This window comes from Microtus pennsylvanicus, chromosome 4 (assembly GCF_037038515.1).
Source record: "Microtus pennsylvanicus isolate mMicPen1 chromosome 4, mMicPen1.hap1, whole genome shotgun sequence".
Taxonomy (NCBI): Eukaryota; Metazoa; Chordata; class Mammalia; order Rodentia; family Cricetidae; genus Microtus; species Microtus pennsylvanicus.
The window spans coordinates 97,150,116-97,171,157 of NC_134582.1; the positions used below are offsets into that span (position 1 = coordinate 97,150,116).

Here is a 21,042-nt window from a genome sequence, read left to right on the forward strand (position 1 = left end):
ATTTTCATGGTGTATTCATAATATCTAAACTAGTTTTTTTTTTAACTTTTGGAGATGGTAATCTTAAGAATTTTCATTTCTGACTAAAGATATACAATTTTAGGTAAGATAAAATAAATAAAAAGCTCAACAAGATGGAAATTTGTTTGATGAATAGGTGTGTTGGTCTATCTTCCGTTTTTATAGCAAAACAACTGAGCATTTTGTTCAGAAGTAAAGGTTTATTTGGCACGCAGTTCTGGAGGTCTGAGAATATGGTATCCTCAACTGCATAGCTCTAATGAGGATTTTCTGAGTAAATAGAATAAGTGGCACCATGATGGGAATATGATCACATGGTAAGACAGGAAACGAGAGAGCTTCAAGGGCTAGGCTTACGTATTTATAACAACCTGCTCTCAGAGGAACACTGGGGGCCCTGGAGAAATACATTAATCTCTTCTGAGTGCACGGTTCCCAGTGAGTACTCACTCTACACTAGGCCTCATCTTAGCTTCCCTTGCCTAACTGTCACCACACTGAGGACCAGGCCTCCAACACATGAACCTTTGGGGGCACACACTCTAACTGTATCCAAACCACAGCAAATGGAGATGCTCCATTAGGCTACTCCTACCACACTGAAGGCCTGAAGGGATGGTGGGCTGTAAACACTCCTCTGAACACTTATGAGGACAGGGTCATCTCTAGAGCCTGAGGATATTCGATATGAGTCTTTTAAAAGATGATCCAAATAGTCTTTGAGTGGTGGGTGGGAAGAGGGCAGAATGGAACTCTCTGGTCAGAAACGTAACATCTGACTTTAGCATTTGACTTCCTCAGGAACAGAAGCCAAGAGTATTGATTTCCATGGAAACCCACGTCACTCATGCAGTAACCATCTAGGTAAAGAGGAGTCCAACAGTAATGGGGGTAGACAAAGGCTAGGGAGGCCTGGGAGCCCACATCTTAGTTAGAGTTTCTGTTGCTGCAACACCATGACCAAAAGCAAGTTGGGAAAGAAAGGGTCTGTTTTGGCATCCATCACTGGACAAAGGAAGAGCTTCCTTGAGTTATTGCTGAAGTTTCCTCGGCCCATGTTCTAGGCATAGTTTGTTCTAGACACCCCAGGACCACATGGGGCCCATCCATTTGTGCTACCACTCTTCCATCACAAAAGAATAACTTAGAGCACATCACGCCGGTGGGTGATGGACAGAGTTTGTGTGTCCCTCCCATCAGTGGGCAGAGAAGGTAGAAAGGCTCTCTCTGGGAGTCTCTGGTAAAATTGTATTTATTTCAGCCCTGGCTCCATCACTGCATAGCTCCTAGGATTTGATCTGCCTGGGGCATTGAGGGAATTGGAAAAAGACAGTGAAGAAATGACAGGCACACATAGACAGAAGAGCTGGGGTCTAGTGGACTGGACTGTTTGATGGAATAATTGCAGCAGCCCAGAAACTCAGCGTGCTTATTATACACAGTTGAACACAGAGGTGGGGTTAGTGCATAGAGTTGAATATGGAGGCAGGCTTACGGTACACAGCTGAATCACGAAGATGGGATCTTCTGATTTCTGTAGGTAGTCTCTCTAGGGGAACAGTCATCAGGCTGTAAACATTGGGAGGGGGAGGTGGGCAAAGTGCGGTAGACATTTTCTGCACACACTGCCAACATCCACACATGGACCAAGAGGGAAAGTGCTGGCGTTTTCCTGAGCCTCACCCAGGTAAGGCTTTACCATTCCCATGGGACCGAGGCATTGGGATCGTTGGCATGGCCATCTCATGTCTACACACATCCGCGCATGCTCTCAAAGCTTCCTCCACTCCCCGCATCCTCACCCCCAGGCTGGCATGTTCCACGTCTGCTGCAGTGAGAACAGTAGGGCAGCTGTCACGAGCTTTCGTGCCATGAGGCACAATCTGGGCTTGCGGTGACTCTCTGTTGGCCATAACTTATCCCATTTCCTCGTGTCTCTGCGGCTGACTGTTTCGAACATGTCTTCTCCTATTCTGCTGGCTATGGATTTGCTTCTTTTATAAAATCATGGCCTTTCTCTCCACAGAGGTCACTGAGTGTCACAACGCTTTGTTTCATAGTTTTCCCTTTAGTTTTTCCAGCAGAATTTTAGCCCAAGCCACACCCCATGATCTCTCGCTGGAAATTATTCACACGGCAAACTTTGATCCATGACACTTTTCTGTCCTGTTTCAGTGTCCCATAAGGTGGCCTCTTGGAACCGGTTTCAAGGGAGTGATTTTACATTCATGGTGTTGTGACTTTCTTGCAAAACTGCAACTCTTTGCTCGACAAGTAACCTCCCAACTCCCCTTTCTGCAGCTCCCGGTGACCCCAATTCTGTCTCCTTGTCTTTGACTCCTCTGTACAATACCTATGCATGAAACTGTATGGCTTTGTTTTATTGTCATGGGCTAATTTCAGATGGCCTCATCATTAGCCCTTGTATCCGAATTTCTTCTTTTAAAAGTCTAGGTGACTATGTTTTTATAAAGTATAAATATATTTTATAAAAAGACTAGGTGTATATATTTCATCAAATATACCTACAGACCACATTGTTTATCTAGTTACCCATCCATGGTCACTTGCAATGCTCACCTCTTTTGGTTCTTATGAACTACCTACCCTGAACGTGGGTGGACAGACAATTCCTAGGGATCCTGTCTTCAATTCTCTTTTTGCTTTTTGGCACACTTTTGACTAAAAGCATCACACCACACCCAGCTAATTCTTTTGAATCTGCATACCAGACTAAACCTTCTGATAAGTTTCCTTTTTGATAGGTTACTTTGAAAGGAGCAGCAAATTCTCTCAGACATCCTCTCAGCAGAAATTAAAAAACAAAAATGCTGTGACTATTAGTGGCCACCGACTGGGAAATGAAGTAGAGACTGACTTGCTAAGAGGTCCTCCTTGCACATGCTCATTAGGGCAAAAGGCAGAGGGGTGAGTGCGTATGTGTGTTCTCATTTTATTTAAACAACAAGCAAAGGTCTGTAGTGGATTTTGGAGAGAAGACGAGCTCTGGAGACACTGCCAAGCAGCAGTTGCTAGTGGAACAACGTGGGAGGCAGCCCACTGTCACATCGTTACTACAGCAATCTGCCTCCTTAACTTAAAATGGCTCCCCCATACTATCTTCTACGGTGCACTCTGTTTTAAAAAGGGATCCATTTTCACAGCCATGGCTTTCCCAGACAGCACCTTACAAGGGCAGGCTGTCCAAGTTCTTCCCGCACGCTTCATCTGAGCACTTCTGCTTTCGTTTTCGTCCCAGGATGGCTCTGTCCTATGCAACACAGCTAACCCGACTGCACTGTGAACTTTTTCTGGGCTTCCCTGGGCAAAGTCTGAGGATCTTAAAATTTTTGCTAAGGATGGAGGAAGGGAGACAGCACATGAAAAAGAGCTGATGCCCTGGAAAATCAAGGGTTCCCCTCCTCCTGCTGATTTGTGTGACAAGGGAGGCAACCTTCCTTGTGAAAGGCTTGCTGACTGGATGCTGGCCTTTTAAATCCATGGGAAAACACCCAGCCTCCGTGAGGAACAAAGAGCTAAGGTGCCTGTGCTGGGCTGCATTTGCTGCATTCAAGATGCAGACTTGTTCTCTGCGGATCTCTGCGGATCCCAGTCTTCTGCTGCCCGAGTGGCTGATCCCTACAGAACCCTACAGCAGCAGGAGGACGGGGGCTCTGAAGCCCCCACCCAGGTGGCACCTAAATTCTAGAGCACTGGACAGTGCTGCTGTGCCAACACAATAGTTTCTCATCTCCAAGTTGGAAGGGAAGGAAGGAAAGAATCGGGAAGTGAACGCTGAACCAAGATGGTAGAGCCCAGGAGTGTTTTCACAGCATCGGCCCCTTTATAGGTCCAGTTCCCTGGGTATTTTACATAAATGTTAGGATTGATAACCTCCCAATATTTCTAAGCAGAGAGCAATGAGAAGGGTGGATGGGGTGGGGGGGGGAGGGAAATAACCAGGAATCTGCAGCCTTTACAGTCTTTCTTTCAATTCCTTTTCATTCACTGGCAAAATGTGTGTTGCCTAGGAAACCGCGTGCATCTAGGCTACATAGATTAGGCTGTGGGGGTGGTGAACTGAACTCTAAGTGGCGAATGCAGGCTAGCTATGAGCAAAAAATCCTGAGCTAAATGTCTCATGATTTCAATAGATGGATCAAAATACATCGTGCATTAAGAAAACACTTTCAAATTTTACTATGTATTATTTATGAAACGTCTCCTTTCTATCTGACTTCTTGAGTTACTTAAAACAATGACGCTTTGTGTACAATAAATGCACAGTTGAGGATTTGCCCTTAAAAATAATTTGACTAAAGCACCTATCATTGTAACAGTTTGGGGTCCTCCCTCTGCAAAACAAATGCTGGATTTGATTTTGCACGGAGATGCTTCTGCACCTGTCTCTTAAACGTTAATGTGTCATTAAAACTAATCGGTGTGTAAGAGATATCGAATGAAATACATTGCCCTAAAGTATTCATATGTGACAAAGAGAGAGGAATCTAATACATAGGCAAAAAAACAAATACTGGGGACCTGCCTAATTTTGCTTCCGAATAGCTCTTCCTTTTGGTTAAGCAAAACAAGGCTTGCTTTCTTTCTTTCTTTCTTTCTTTCTTTCTTTCTTTCTTTCTTTTTTTCTTCCTTCCTTCCTTCCTTTCTGTTTTTCTTTTCTTTTTCTAAGTTCTCAGATGAATAGAAAGCCATTATGAAAAGAAGAGGCTGCTGTCAATATTTCACACACACACACACACACACACACACACACACACACACACACAAATACAGTTCGTTGCAGAAATTTACAATGTGCAACACCATAATCCCAATGAAAAGTTGGATGGGAACAATGAGGCAAACCACACGAAAGAAAAGCTGATTTTGAACCAAAAAGCTGGCTTCTCACTCAGGGTCCTCCAGCTTTGAGGATTTCTAGTCACGCTGCTTTAAACCGCTTCCGCTAGGAGAAATCCTAAAGAAACGGCCCTTTCGTCTATATAATCGTAAACACGAGTTTTTAACCAGCTACTTTGCAAAGATCTGGCTGTGAAACAGAAGCTGAGCGAGGAATCCATTAGGTGAGAGAGGCAGGCTCAGATTACTCCAGTTTAGAGTTAAGCCCCCAGAGGCCCCTGAGCTCGGGATTGCTCCTTGACTGGCGCAGCTAGGCGGGACCGCTGCACAGCGGCATCTACAATGGCATTGCGGGTGACACCCTCTCTGTGTTATATTCAGGGTAGCTCAACACCACCGCAGCCACCACCTCTAGGTCTACATCTGCAATAGCCCTATTGGCTGTGCGTGTAGTCACCTTCCCTGAAAACCCGGGCACCCGGGAGACTGTCGGGAGCCCTGTCATTAACTCGTTGTGTGACCTTGGGAAGTATTCAACGTCTATAGGATGATTTGGTGGGAAAATCTGGGGTCAGAGTCTAGGTCCTTGGAACCATGCTAGTGGACATGTGGGCACACCTTCTGTTGTTTTGCCTCTCTTCTCAACCGCACCCTGACCTGGCTTCAGTCTGGGCACACTGGCAATGCAGGCGGAATGGCCTTTGTTCTGGTTGCTTCTCGCTGTACATTAGAATTGGGTTTAAAGCCCGTCCTACACCCCCCTCCCCCTGCGGAAAGGAGAGGCGATGACAGCTTGCGGATGGTTCTAGCAGGCCCTCCCTCGCTCAACAGCTGCGAGCTCTACCCTATAGCGAGACCCTGAGTCACTTGGGCCTCTCTCCCCAGAGAATGAAAAGGGTCACATCACCTCCTAAACCACCTCCAACCTGGGGTAGCAGGGAACAGGCTCCATACTCTCTTCGTTCCTCCCTCAGAAGAACGCAGGTTTATCTCACACACTCGCCCAGATAGTAACAAAGGAATCATTTTCTTCCTCGAATACCTAGAAAATGCGGGTTTAAGGGAGTGTGGGTGCACCGCGTCTGCGCACGCGCCGATGTCAGTGTGCCAGGGTCTGCGGTGGTCCCTGGCTAGCTCACGGTGCTGCAGTTTTTAGGCGTGTCCCCACTCTTCATCCGCAGCATCAAGGCTGGGACCTCGTGGTCGCTGCAAAGGAAGATAAGAATGCTCTAGGCAATGACGGTTCTCGGATCCAACCCCCTTTCCTTACAACAGAGGAACCTAACGCTGGGAAGGACAGCGCCTGGCTGGTTTTTAAATACTCAGTTGTGGAACACATCCCACGCTTTTGTGAACTCTTTGTTTCCCCGACAGGCCCGCCCCCAGAACTCCACCCTCGGTCTGCCGGCAGCACAGTTCAGTCAGCTCGGCCTGCCACACCCACTCCATCACTTGGGAGGAACAAAAGCCAATCACAGGGTGGAAGGAGTCGTTGGTGTGAGGCTGAGCGCTGTATATTCTTGGAGTGGGTCAAGCAAGGCTGGGCTCAGAGATCCTTCTTTACCCCTGAACGCTGCTACTGCAGCGAAGGAATAGAGTCGACAAAGACAAAGGCAAGGACAGCTGATGTTATGGGCGGAGAAGAACGCGCTCTGATGCCCTATAGTGTCCCAAGTCAGAATCTTTGGACCTTTGTTTTACCAATTACACTGGACTTCCTGGGATCACCTGTCTTTTCCTAAAATTCTATGTAATTGGCGTATGCGTTTGGATAGTCGTTGACCTCCAGGAATGAGGAAAGAGGCAGTACTTTCGACAGGTGCATTAGCTAGGCAAAGCCTGCCCAGTGTTAGAAGAGGTATTGCTCGGGTGATGCCAAGTAGTTAGTTTAAATCCTGTGCGCACTCTCAACACCGGACTGCACCTGCTGGAATTGCCATCTCTTCCCTACCCATTACCAACCCTCTCTCAATCCTTAGTCTATGGTACTAATTACCCCGCTTCACCACTCTCCGGCCGAATTCACGTTCCCAGTTCTCAGTTCCCCCAACTCAGTTTCCCCCCTTCTCAAGTCCAAGACAATGATCACGCCCCAGCTTCTCCCAGGAACCCCCACCCCTCGCAAGGTCTTCACACCCGCGCTGATTGGCCACAAGCCCATAGTCCAGCCCCCTGGACCGTCCCTGGGGCTCAGAGCATTACGTCAACTCGGCCTGGAGAGCGCCAGCGAGAACGGGACTGGGGGGCTTTGGCTGGGGGGCGCGGTCTGTTTGGTCCGCCCCACCCTCCCTGCATAAAAGACCGAACCCACCCAGCCTTCGCCCTCAGCCCGTCGTTCCGGAGTAAGTTTCAGGTGGCCCTGCAGTGGGTGTGGAAGGGGAGGACCATCAGACCCACTGACACACATCCAAGACAGCAAGAAGCTTAAGAGGCACCATGCGAGAGATCGTGCACATCCAGGCGGGCCAGTGCGGCAACCAGATCGGTGCTAAGGTGGGCTCGCTGTTTAGGGGGTGGGGGAAGAACGGCAGCACAGCTCTCCTCGGGATACTCGGGCACCAGAGAGCGAGGTGGTCCTAGGTGAACCCAGGTCTCGCCAAGGGCGTACTTGACTTGCTTTGTGCAATCGAATGGGGCGTAGGCTCAGAGGCGACCTTAAAGCTTGGGGATCTCATTCGATTTTCCCGGAATTGTTCGGAATTTGGGCTGCCCCTTCTTCCTTTTCTCTCCCTGATCACCACGCGTGCCTGAAGAAGGAGCGGGTGTGTCGGTGGGCGCGCCAGTCTTTGGGAGGGGCCGGGACGCAAGGAGAATTGATTTTACTCGCTTGAACACCAAGCGAGCTGCGGGGGAGGGGAGGAGAGCGATTGTCTGGTTAGACGTGCTTTGAATTTAAAATATCCTCCTACAGTTCCCTGGCCTCACTCTCCCCGCCTGCCCCCTTTCCGCTCCTGGAGTCCCAGCGCGTTTGTCTCGGGCCGCCAGTGGCGGCTGTGACCCGCAATCCCAGGCTGGGGCTGGTTTTTTTCACCCCCACCCCCATCCCTACCTCCTGCCGAGAGCAGCTGTTCGCCTGAGAAACCGCCCAGTTTCAACTTTCTGATCTTGTACAATGTAAGCCCTAAGGCTGTGCCCGGGTCACGCCACTCATTAAAGCTTCTGCAATGTCGGGTTATTAAAACTGGGTGGGGGCTTCTCATTGCGATTCGGGGTGGGGTCGTGCATAGCTAAATGCAGACTTTTTATGTCTCAGTTTTGGGAGGTCATCAGTGATGAGCATGGTATCGACCCCACTGGCAGTTACCATGGAGACAGTGATTTGCAACTGGAAAGAATCAATGTCTACTACAATGAAGCCACTGGTAATTATTTTTAACACCCCACGTTCAATTTTGGCACCCCTCTGTCCTGCTCTTACGTGGCCCTAGAAGATGTCCACTTTAGGATGGCCACTCTTGGGTGGGGTAGCCTCTTCCATGCCAACCAAATCCTTTGAAAGACTTTCTTTGTTTGGGGGTAGCACCAATCAGGAAAGAGGTGGTACCAAGCCCTTCTCCGCAGAGATTACTGCCTGAAGGACTAAACCAGCTCTTGTTTCCCTGCAGGTAATAAATATGTACCTAGGGCCATCCTGGTGGACCTAGAGCCGGGCACAATGGACTCAGTCAGGTCTGGACCATTTGGGCAGATTTTCAGGCCAGACAACTTCGTGTTCGGTGAGTATGTAGAAGACAGAAGGGCACAAGGTGCCAATTATAACTGGCATAAGGGGTGGAGAGCTGTGATTGACAGATTGAGAGCATAAATAGCATCCAGGTGTGTGCTGGCTAAGCCTCAGTTTAGGCTTAGAGACAAATAGTTCATTGTTTAATATTTGTTGGTCATTTGGTGATAACTTGAAATAACTATATCTGACGGGTGATTTAAAAAAGAAGAATTTACCCAATCATGGTTGACTGACTTAAACCTCTTTTGCTCTGACAGGCCAGAGTGGTGCAGGAAATAACTGGGCAAAGGGCCACTACACAGAGGGTGCTGAGCTGGTGGACTCCGTCCTGGATGTAGTGAGGAAGGAGTCTGAAAGCTGTGACTGTCTCCAGGGCTTCCAGCTGACCCACTCACTGGGGGGAGGCACAGGCTCAGGCATGGGGACCCTGCTCATCAGCAAGATCCGAGAGGAGTACCCAGACCGCATCATGAACACCTTCAGCGTCATGCCCTCACCCAAGGTCTCTGACACTGTGGTGGAGCCCTACAATGCCACGCTCTCCGTGCACCAGCTGGTGGAGAACACAGATGAAACCTACTGCATCGACAACGAGGCCCTGTATGACATCTGCTTCCGCACCCTCAAGCTGACCACACCCACATATGGCGACCTCAACCACCTGGTATCAGCCACCATGAGCGGGGTGACCACCTGCCTGCGCTTCCCAGGCCAGCTGAATGCAGATCTGCGCAAGCTGGCTGTGAACATGGTGCCCTTCCCACGCCTGCACTTCTTCATGCCAGGCTTCGCACCCCTGACCAGCAGGGGCAGCCAGCAGTACCGGGCCCTGACAGTGCCTGAGCTCACTCAGCAGATGTTCGACTCCAAGAATATGATGGCCGCCTGTGACCCGCGCCATGGGCGCTACCTGACCGTGGCTGCCATCTTCCGGGGCCGCATGTCCATGAAGGAGGTGGACGAGCAGATGCTCAATGTGCAGAACAAGAACAGCAGCTACTTCGTGGAGTGGATCCCCAACAACGTCAAGACGGCCGTGTGTGACATCCCTCCCAGGGGCCTCAAGATGTCTGCCACCTTCATTGGCAACAGCACCGCCATCCAGGAGCTGTTCAAGCGCATCTCGGAGCAGTTCACTGCCATGTTCCGGCGCAAGGCTTTCCTGCACTGGTACACGGGCGAAGGCATGGACGAGATGGAGTTCACCGAGGCAGAGAGCAACATGAACGACCTGGTGTCTGAGTACCAGCAGTACCAGGATGCCACTGCAGATGAGCAGGGCGAGTTCGAGGAGGAGGAGGGCGAGGATGAGGCTTGAGTTCCCCAGGCCAAGAAGGTTAGGGAAAGCTGAGATGAAAGCAGGGGGAGGGGGGCTTATCTGTGAAAATACCTTGGCAGTTGAAGGAAGAAAGATGGTCTTAGGTTTGTGCTGGGTCTCTGGTGCTCTTCACTGTTGCCTGTCACTTTTTTTCTCTTTTTGTAATATTGATAACATCAATGTAACACTCGAGATCTTTCTGAACTCCTGTTGTAATGGCTAAAACCACATAAACCTTTGTGTCCTAATGGTGTCTTTTTTTTTCTTTCTCTTTAGTAAGTTCTTTATTATCAACTTAAATCCTCCTTTCTCAACACATAGTACTTTCTTCTGTTAGAAAAGAATGCAAGCCCAGAGACATCACCTTTTTGGGTATGGCATGAGTTAATATATCTTGAACCAAGAATGACTTTACCCAATCCAACAAGAGAGAGCAACCTGAATTTTAAAATGCCCTTTGGTACATGACTTGTTTGCTGCAGGAGTGCACACAAAGTGTGTTTTCATGTAGATACCTCACCAGGCCTTTATTTCCTTTATGAAGTGTTATTTGAGCAGTTACTTAGAGGCACAGAGTGCGGCATCTAAAGGAGAATAGAAAGTTAGTTTCCTCTCCTCCCGTGGTTTTTGATCCAGCCTTCCTCTCTGGAGGGTGTCCTTATTAATAATGTTGCTAATTGGTAATAATCCCCAAGTTATATTATTTCCATGGTGCTGGGAATCAAACCTGGTGCCTTCTTACACACACTCGGCAAGCATTACGCCACTGAGCCCAACAGCCGTGCTCAGGAAATGGGTATTCCCCATGTAGTTATACTGTGTTTTATCTGGCCTGCTCTTACCAGTGGACATTCAACTCATTTAGACTTTTTTCACATAATGCTACAATGAAAAATTTCGTGCCTATATCATTGTACACACAAGAAAATTATTTCTACAAGTGGGATTTCCTGCCTTTTTAAGGTAATGAAGTTATGGGCCCTCAGGAACATAGTTAGATATTTAACAGGTTCATTCTGAGGTTTTCCCAGCTACAGTGTCCACAGTTTTACAAATTTTGGACTAGCCTTCATTTCAGTTTATTTGGAAATACGAATTTGGAGTAGTTGGGGAGTTTTCCTTTAAAAAGGCAAACCATAAGAATTTTCATAGTTTATAACACTCTTATCACGAAGGCCCGGGACCCGAACTGTGCACTAAAGCCTGATCTAGGCTGGAGCGAAAGGAGTTATGGGAGTTCAGCCATCCACGGTCTCAGTTACGATTCTTCCACAGGAGTTACTGTAACTTCTTAAAATGGCTCTGATATTCCATGCTAATCTGGGCCCGTCAGTTTCCCACTTCAGGATGAGAAGCAGACAATAAGTAAGAACCAAGTGTGCAGACTGTATTTATCTGCTCCTCTAGAAAAGAAAATAAGTCAAGAAAACCATATTTAGGGTTTTTCTACTCTTAGATGAATTCAAACCTAGAAAAAATACTTTATATCTGGCCTTTTTATTTTTTTTTCCTTCTGTATAGGTCTATTGTTTTAAAAGGAGGGCATACAGAATTTTTATTTTAATAAAAAGTTGAAATATATCTGGAAGCAGTTCCAAGGGGAAGTGTGAGCAGTGTCATTTTGAATAGTGTTTTTTTTAAAGTCCACCCCACTACTAGGCTCCATAAATGGAAAAGAGCAGCCGTTCATTGTATAAGTATAGATCACAGACACCTGACAGTGAGCAGGGTTAAGTGGGTCAGGACCTTTAGCTCCAACTTTCTATATTTAATGGCAAACCGGCAGGTGTCAGTCCTGGCTGAGCTGGTGTAAAGCTTCTAACAAACTCCTTGAAGCGTGGCATTGGTTTTAAACGCCCCGAACACTTGGGGCAGCTGCCAAAGTCCCCTGGGCCTGTCCTTGGCCAGGCATTTCCGACAACCTGTCAGACTTACAACAGTAACTTTGGAAAAGGGGAGGAATGACTGCTGAGCACCTTGTGGCATTCTGGAAGCGTGCGTCTCTCCTCCCTTGTAAGAAAAGGACAGGCAGGAGCCAGCCAGCTATCCCTTTGACTGCACACAGTAAATATTGGCACGATGGATAGGTTAGATGCCAACCTGACCATTCAAGCAGATGCTCTGCAACGATGAGAAAAATGTTCAGATCCTTGGATGAAGAGATACTATTTTTCAACCACTAGTTTCCTTTGGTGGGTGGCCATTGTGTAATGGGATCTGCTGTGTATGCCTGTTGGTGGGGGGTATTGGTGGTGAGATGGGTGGTGGTTGCAGTACTTGTTTCAATTCTGATAGTGTTCCGTGCCTCCCAGTGTGCCTTGCAGAGGGTGTTCACCCTCTGCTGCAAGGTCTAGAGGTTGGGATTAAGAATGGGGGATTTCAGTTATGTTGAGGCAAGATACCAAACCCTCAGAGGGCTCCATATTGGCCTACCCAGCTACATCAGCCTTAAGAGTGCTAAGGTTTTGTTAGACCAACAGCAGTTTGAGCTAAAATCCTTGCTTTATCTGTGGAGTTCACTTCAAAAAAAAAAAAAAACTGAAGATGAGTTTGCCTTGATTCTGCTCAAATGTCCCTAGTGTGCACATGTGCTAATGCAATTATATTTGCAAGAGAATTTTTAATTATTATTATTTGGGTTTTCAAGACAGATTTTCTCTGTGTAACAGTGCTGGGGAGCTTGCTTTGTAGACCAGACTAGCCTTGGACTCACAGAAATCCATCTGCCTCTGCCTCCCAAGTGTTGGGATTAAAGGATTCTCTTGCACGGCCAGTGCGAGAGAAATGTTTTCTCAGAATCCAACAGTGAAAATTAGGGGGAGTTAGGGAAAGCTTGGGAGCACGAGTGACCCTGAAACAACCGTCTCAAGTAAGACTCCCCTCAGGGTGCCCTTCCGCCCGGCCTGGTGTCTTAGTTAGCGCCCCACCTTTCTGCTAGGGAAAGCTGCTAGAAGGCTCCTAGGAGGGCGATTTCCTCTGAGCTTGTCAGCAGTTTCCTTGTTTTCTACAGGCTCTTCAAAGTCCTGTATTCCCGTGGAAACGATTCCCTCTTGCCTCCGCTTCCTAACTGCCCTCTCTGTTTGTTTCTTTTGAGATGTTCTGATTGTCTCACACCCACAAAAATTACGTTGGGGCGGTTCAGTCTAGTTCACATCACTTCTTTTTTAAATTTTAAACCATAAAGAAATGGGCACTGAAAAGTGCACAGGTGTTGTAGCCGCTGACCTACTTTTCTGAGTATAACGGCCACTGCCATCGTAGTCAGCAACTGTGATGAACAGGGTGGGGCCTATTGATGGTCTCATAAAAGGAGCGGGATCCTTATACCCTCACCTAGATCCTAGCCACTCTGTCCTACATCCTCCTGGCTGGGTGTATTCCTGCAGTCACTGGTTCACCAACGAGACTTAGCATGCAGGTTCCTAGAGGTTGTATGCCCAGCAAGAACATGGACACCTTATACCGTTTCCCACATGTCCTGAGCTATGCATCCCTTTATCTGATATCCATAGTTTATCCTTTCTTTTTATAATAAACCAGTAGATGTAAGTGCTTCCCTGAGCTCTAGGAAATTTGTCAAATCTGAGGAGAGGACAATGGAAGCCATAATTTACAGCTGTTGGTCAGAAGTATAATTGGTTGCTGCTGGCATTTGCAGTGCAGGGCAGACTTGTGGATACCACAATTGTGTGATACGATGCTGTCTCCAGGAAGTTAGTGTCATATCTGGGTTGAACTAGTAGATACCCACATAGTATCTGCTATAGAAATGGCTTGCTTTGGTGGGGAGAAATCTCAAGCTTGGAGGTATAATTTTCTGTATGAAGAGTAGAGGGAAAACCATCTTTCCACAGAATAATATAAATAGGTCTTTTAGGTTTATAGGGAGCAAGCACTAGGAAAGGAGAGAAGCTTATGAAGTATTTTCTGTTGAAAATAAGACTCATTTTCTAAAGCAACTGAAGACAAAATTCAAAACTTCTCAACCCATATTTCTGGTGTGACCGGGAGTATTTGGTTATACAGTATTTAGGGAGGTATAGCTGTAGACATTGTCCATTTCTGGATCCAAACATTTCTTCCTCTTATCTTGAGGCCTTCCTAATTTTAAGCTAGTAGATAGAATATATCCATAACATTACATGTTTCAATGATCTGCAATGAAATGCTCATATCAGGTCATGCTGGTCTCAAACATTTAACAGCTAAAATGATGTGTTTTTTTCCCCTTCCAACACAAATGTGTTTGCTGTCGCTTATGTATCTTGTCACCAAGGAGAAGGAATCTACTCTAATGGATTTGCTGATAAGGGAAGGCACATAGTACACACACACACACACACACACACACACAAGTCTCTGTGGCCACATGAAAGGTGTTCCCAGGAAATTGGTTGGGTACAGGAACTAACATAAGGCAAAGGGTCGGAGAGGGAGTAGGAAAGAATACATGGGATATCCCTGGGCAGAGTCGGTGGTTAATATCTGGCAGGCCAGTTGAGACACGTGAGCCTGTGGAAGTCAAGACAGGAAGACACGGCCAACATTCAGCAGCTACGTTATTCATAGATTCAGCTCTGAGGAACAGACTCCCCCTAAAAAAGATAGAATCTAGCAAGCTACTTTTGAACTCCAGAGCTTCTTTCAGTTCTCTGACTGAGCAGGTGTGTGGCGCCGTTTGAATGTGGTTTGTTTCCAACAGTAATCGCATAGGGACTTCATTCTGCAATGTGATGATGGTGAAGCAGCGTGACTTCCAAGGATGGGCACCATCCTGAGAAAGGGTTAATGTGGCTCTCTGTGGACAGGTTCTCTCCTGGACAGTGGATGATATGAGACATCACCTGCTCCTTTCTCCCCCTCGGTGGCTCTTTTGTGCCTACTATGTTATGTCATAGTCATGACCCTCACCAGAGCTCAGAAAGTGCTAAGGTTACAAACATAGAAAAAGTGTGAGTAAAATGAGCCTCTGTCCTTTATAAAGAATAAGATTTGGAGATTTTATTATAACAACACAAAGCAGAACAGCACCACACGCTTTTAGCATCTCACACTTTCACACTGTGAAAAGAGAATTCACACTTAGCACCTACTGTGTGCCAGGCTTATTACCATTTAGTCTGTACTATAGCGTGGAGAGAGAGCTCAGTTGTCATTGAAGAATTTGGGAGACCTTTAACGTATCACTTCAGCCTCGTGAATCCCCGTATAAAACAATTCATAAAATCTGTACAGAGGTCCAAACGATGTTAATGTACATAGAAATAAGAAAGTAGGCATGGCTAGTATTTGTGGACTTGTGTTCCCTGCTCCATTTTAATGTCACTTAGTCTTTCCAATAACATTCAGTTCAGGTACTATTGTGTTCCAAATTAATTTTAAACTTGGTTCTTAAGGAAGTAAGGGAGATGATTGGCTCACATTGTTGAAAAGCCCAGAAACAGACCTTTCAACAGCAAGATTAAGAGTCTAGACGTATATATCCCATGATAGCTATAAATGCAGACCAATGCAAAACCATAAACTTTCCTAAGACATCATGAGACTACTTTCTTGGTAACCTGATTGTGCAATTCCTAGGCGTGAACTTTGTAGATGACAATTCATGTGATGACGTCAAAAGTTGGATGTGCCTGGACTGGATTTGCATTGTGTCCCTGCAACCTGTTCTTTCCTGCTCATGTCTGGCTCTGCATTTCCTTGTCTCCCTGCTGCTCTTTTCCAGGATCTCCCCAGTGGTGACAATTGGAGGCTCCCATCACCCCATTGCTACAGAGAAGGAGCCAGGCTGGTTATGGACCTGCATCAGATGCCCATCCCCGACTAGTCCTTGGGGACAGGGAAAAAAAGGACAACAATCAATTCAGTTTGTTCTCTTCTTAGGAGGATGAAGAGGGGCCAGAGGAGCAGATAATCTTGGCAGTTGGGGAATTAACTTAAGCAACTTGCTCCAGAATCATTAAGTTGTCAGTAAAGGGCACAGACACCTTGGCTTTCTGACTCTGATATGCTTGAGGTTTGCATCTAAGACCCAAAGGGGCCACAGCCTGTTTCACAAGGCTACCCGGAGCAGATGCTCAGCAGGGGACCTGGTCCAGAGATATGCAAACCTCCAAGGTTCCAGTGTGTCAACAGGCTTAAATCTATATTCAGGGGGCTTGAGACCACCCGACACATTCCTTACCTTGCTATCTTTCCCCAATCTCTGTTTTAGTCCTAAACTAGATAGTAGCTCTTTCTTTTTTTTTCTGAATCCTTGCATTTCCTTAGCTTAAGAGGACCCCTATGTTATGTTGACCGCCCAAGCATTCTTTCTTCTCCTCCTCCTTTTCTTCCTCCTCCTTCTTCTTCTCCTCCTCCTCTTCTTCCTCCTCCTCCTTCTTTTTTGAGACAAGAGTCTCACTGTGTAACCCTGGCTGTCCTGGAACTCTCTGTGTAGGTAGTGGGGCTGGCTTCAAACTCACAGAGATCCCTGCACCGTGTCTGCCTCCTGTGCTGTGATTATAGGTGTGTTCCACCTTGCCCAGCCCGCACAGCTCCCTTGATGAAGTTCTTTCTAGCCAGTACTGTCTCTGTGATCTAGTGAGGTGGGCTCTCAAAGCTGATCTCTGGTTCCTATTTTATGTGAGCACCCTCACCTCTTGAGACTTCACAACATGAAAACTACTTACAGATAGCCTGTTGGGGAAATCACACAGCATCTTCATTTGTTTCCTTTTCTCAGAGATGGCTGTAACCATTGCCTCAAACCCAATGTCTACTTTGCCCAGTTTTTAAAAATCTGTTTATGTATGTATGTATGTATGTATGTATGTATGTATGTATATGTGAGTGTGTGTATGTATGTATGTGAGTGTATATATGTATATATATATGTGTGTGTGTGTGTATGTATGCATACATGCATGCATGCATATCCTGGGGATCCAGCACAGGGCCTGGAGCACATTCCACGTGATGTCTTATCACTGTCTTTCGCTCTCATTGAACTCCATCCCTCACCTGTTAGTCTGTCTGTCTTCCCATATACTAATTCTTTCATTGCAGTATTTGTCTAGTATATGTGTTCTAATGTGCTTTTTAGTTTAAACTTTGCTTGTGATTATTTTCTTTATTTTTTAAAGTTAATACTATGTTTCTTCTGAATCTTTTTTCTAAGATTTTTTTTAAAATTTCATTTTATTTTATGTATATGGGTGTTTTGCCTACATGTAGGTACACCAGGTGTATGCGTAGTGCCTGTGGAGGTCAGAAGATACCCGAACCTCTGGAACTGGAGTTACAAATGGTTGTGAACCACCATGTGGGTGCTGGGATATGAACCCAAGTCCTCTGGAAGAGCAACAAATGCTCTTAACCACTGAGCCATCTCCCTAGCCCCTATTTTCCTTATTTTTTTAATCTCTTTTTGTGGATCTTTCTTTTCTGACAGAATCTCATTTCAGATTTTCCTAATTTTAGTGTTTTCTTTCATATCTATCACCTTTTTAAAAATATGCTTGTGCAGGAGATGAATCTATGTAGACATTATTCTGCTCTTAATTTCTCTCACGTCTTTTAGCACTTTTATGGTAGGTAGCACATACTCATAATCATAACATTTAGAGGTAGAAGCTGGAAGATTAGAAATTCAGTCATCCTGGGCTCCATGCCACAGTCTCAAAAACAAAACAAAATATAGTTGCATGGAATTTGATCATGATCCTTATTTTGTTTACTGAAACTGGGGATAAACCCCGGACCTCCCACAAGCTGGGCAAATACTCTACCACTGAGCCACATCTCCCGCTCTGTAGGTCATTTTCAAATGAAATAAGTTTTCCTACTATTTAGGAAGAAAAAGCAAGCTCCCCCACCCCAGTTCAAAAACAACACGGCGCTATAGCTCCCCCTTCTGTTGTTTCCATAAAACAATTTAAGACCATTCTTTATAATTGTTTGTTTATTTAGTGCATGCTGGGTGGGGGTGGTACACCTGGAGGCTATAGGACAGCTGTCAAGATTCTGTTCTTTCCTTCCCCATGTGAGTTCCTGCCACGGAGCTCAGATAGTTAGGCTTGGCAGCAAGTGCCTCTGCCCACTGAGTCATCTTGCCGGCCTTTTGTTTATTTTTAATTGCCTGCTTGGGAGCTGTGCACCCGTGCGCCCACCAACACTCCTACAGGAGTTTTCTTCACTGTTGCTAGTTCTTGGTGGTCATGGAAACCGCTGCTGGCATTTTCCTTCTCCTCATCATCCCATAGTAAAGGGGGCATTTTGATTGCTTGTCTTGAGAATTTAGAGCTTGTTTCTTACTGGGCATGGTGGCTCATGTTTTTAAACCCAGAGTTTTAGAGGCAGATTAGATCTCTGTGAGTTTCAGACCAGCCTGGGCTACACTGTGAGACCCTGTATCAAAAAAATAATTAAATATAAAAATTACAAAAATAGAATTTGCTTTTTGGCCTGTTTGGTAGGTGGGGAAGGTGGAGGAGACAGGTTAAGGGAGAATTGAAACTTGTGACCCCCAGCCATTCTCTCTGCATCTTCCAGATCAGCCCACCTCTAAAGTCTCTTGTCTCTTGTAGTTCCAGCCCTATGCTTCTGTCTTACTAGCCATTTACTTTCAATTTTACTTTGACACAGTGATGAAATGGATGTGGATAAATACACTCTGACCTTCAGAAAGTGTCCAAGCTAAGCCAGTGAAGCAAAAACAAACACATCCGAGCACCACAAAGAAAGCATGAGGGAAACCCAAAGAAGACATGGACTGCCTCCAGCCGGTTCTTTGTATGTGCGGCTTTCGTAGAGGAAACTGCACCCATTGTCCCCCAGGTGGGAAGGTCTGAGGGGCTTGCATATTAGTCAGTGGCAATCTCTTAAAGGAAGATGAATTAAACAATGGCTCCTGAAACATCAGGACATACTGTCACAGCCAATCTAACCAGGTGACAGGAGCTGTCTCTACCGAGACCATACCCTACTGACCCCATTTTTTCTAATGTCTTTTTTTTTCCTGGTGTTATGGGCACACACAGGAGTTCATGCATCTGTTCCAACCTGAGCTGTGTCTCCTTTATCTTTTGTTGGTTTTGCTTCCCCTTAGAAACTTTGGCAGGCCTCTGGGAGGAGATAGTGACTGTTGCCTGGTGCAGATTACAGCTTTGGATTCTTCTGTTGAAAGAGAGATCCTGCAGAAATTTTGCATTTTTGACCTGTGACATTGGCCATCCCACTCTTTGCATGGCACTTACATAGCTATGCGTCCTTGTCTGGATAAAGACCCAGGGTGCTGATGTGTGCGCTGCGTGGAGAGAGGCAGGCCCAACTTTCTCCAAGCAGGTTTTGTGGGCAGAACTTTAACTACAGAGCACCAACATATGGGTATAGTGTAAGTATATCATGAAGCTATTTTATTTTGTATGTCAAATACTATATTCAGCCATTCAAGGGTTCAGTTGTAAGTTCAAAAAGACAGAAGACAGATTCTCTTTAGGACTTGCAGCCTTTTCTCAATCCACATCACTGCACCTTCTTACTGAGGCCAAGGCTCAGAAGCAACCTGGAAATCAGCAGGTGAAAGAGAGAAAAGCGGGAGTTAAAGACCTTCTCCTGAATCGGCCTCAGAGGGAGTCATGCTGATGGTAAACACAGCCTGGAAGTATTGACTCACAGGGAAAGAGGTGGATGGAGGGAGGGTTGCTAGGTTCCCAGGGCCCGTGTCCACCCTTCTGGCCCAGCTCGAAAACTTATGCCCGGACCTTGGTAATTGCTCTGAGACCACACTGATGCTGAACCCAGCTCCTCACCCAGGTCGGGTGAGTCACTCTGCAAGTCAGTTCCAGAAGATAAGATTAGAAACTTTCTCAGAGAAGCTGGACATGAAAAAGCTAATCTCAATGACGTACCAGCCACAAGTTTCTCCTGCTAACTCAACTCTCCTACAGATCAGCACAACATTCCCGGTTCCCATAGTTCCACCATTTCCTCCTGCCACCCTTTAAATGATTTCCGAAGTGGTGTGGGAGAAAGTTGAAATTAGCATATCAGACCACAGTGAAACTGGAATGGCCTCTGGCACCTTCCTTTCTTTTACCCCTAGGCACAGTTCTAGGATGGACTCCTGGCCTTGGGCTCTCCAGAGGCTTTTGTTTTTTACCTGTTCTTCTCAAGTTGGCTTTGATGTCAGATTTGGGTGTTCAACTCTGACTTTGGAAAGTTAGATTCCCCCCCCCCCGTGTGTGTGTGTGTGTGTGTGTGTGTGTGTGTGTGTGTGTGTGGTCGGTCTGCGTGCATGTATGTACAGGTGCACTTGCTTATGCAAGCTCACGTGGAGATCAGATTGCTATAAGATGTCTTCCTCAATCTTTTCTCCACCTTATTTTTTTGAGACAGGGTCTCTCAGTGAACCCGTACCTCACGGTCTCAGCTAGACCAGTTGGCTAGCAGTCTCTAAAGAGCCATCTGTCTCTATCCTCCAGCACTGGACTTACAGACCTGCCTGACTTTTGTGTGGGTTCTGGGGATCTGAACTCAAGTCTTCCTCTTTTCACTCCGTCCTAGTTTTAGCCCTGTTGCTGTGATAGATGCCCTGACCAAAATAACTAAAGGGAGAAAGGGTTCATCTTAGCTCACAATTCTAAGTGATAGTGCACCACTGTGGGGAAGTCACAGTGGTAAGAGCTCGAGGCGATGGGAGCATCTTGGCTCATCCATAGTCAAGAAACAGGAATAAATTAATGTATGTTTGATTAGCTTGCTTCACTTTTACAGTCAAGAGCTCAAACCAGGAAATGGTGCCAGATCCTTAGATTAGGTTGTCCCAAATTAATCACTGCTACCAATCCTACCCTCACACATAGATATGTCCACGTGCCAACTTTCTTGTTTCCTTCTACTGCTGCGACAAATGCCATGATCAAAAGCACCTTAAAGAAGGAAAGGTCTTATTGTGGCTTCCAGGTGACAGTGGCAGGAACTCGAAGCAGAAGCTGTGGAGGAGTACTGTGTACTGGCTCACCCCCAAACAATGCTTAGCCAGCTCTTTCTTTTACATCCCAAGACCACCTGCCCAGAGAATGGAGCCATCCACAGTCAGAAAGGCCTCTGTATCAATTAACAATAAAGGCAACTG

At 46.3% G+C, this 21,042-nt stretch overlaps 1 protein-coding gene across 3 annotated transcripts in view; it reads left to right on the forward strand.

Annotated features, from left to right (window-relative positions):
* Positions 1–7,073: 7,073 nt before the first annotated feature.
* Positions 7,074–21,042, forward strand: part of Tubb2a (tubulin beta 2A class IIa) — a 51,630-nt gene continuing 37,661 nt past the window's right edge. Inside the window, exons 1-5 of one of the 3 annotated variants that reach the window (XM_075969918.1) lie at positions 7,202–7,374; positions 7,793–7,995; positions 8,135–8,243; positions 8,487–8,597; positions 8,866–10,174. In XM_075969918.1, coding sequence (XP_075826033.1) covers positions 8,537–8,597; positions 8,866–9,926 — 1,122 coding nt within the window. In that variant the 5' untranslated portion in view covers positions 7,202–7,374; positions 7,793–7,995; positions 8,135–8,243; positions 8,487–8,536 and the 3' untranslated portion in view covers positions 9,927–10,174. Of the gene's footprint in view, positions 7,375–7,792; positions 7,996–8,134; positions 8,244–8,486; positions 8,598–8,865; positions 10,175–21,042 lie in introns of those variants that run through there. The other 2 variants (XM_075969916.1, XM_075969917.1) reach the window with 2 other exon arrangements.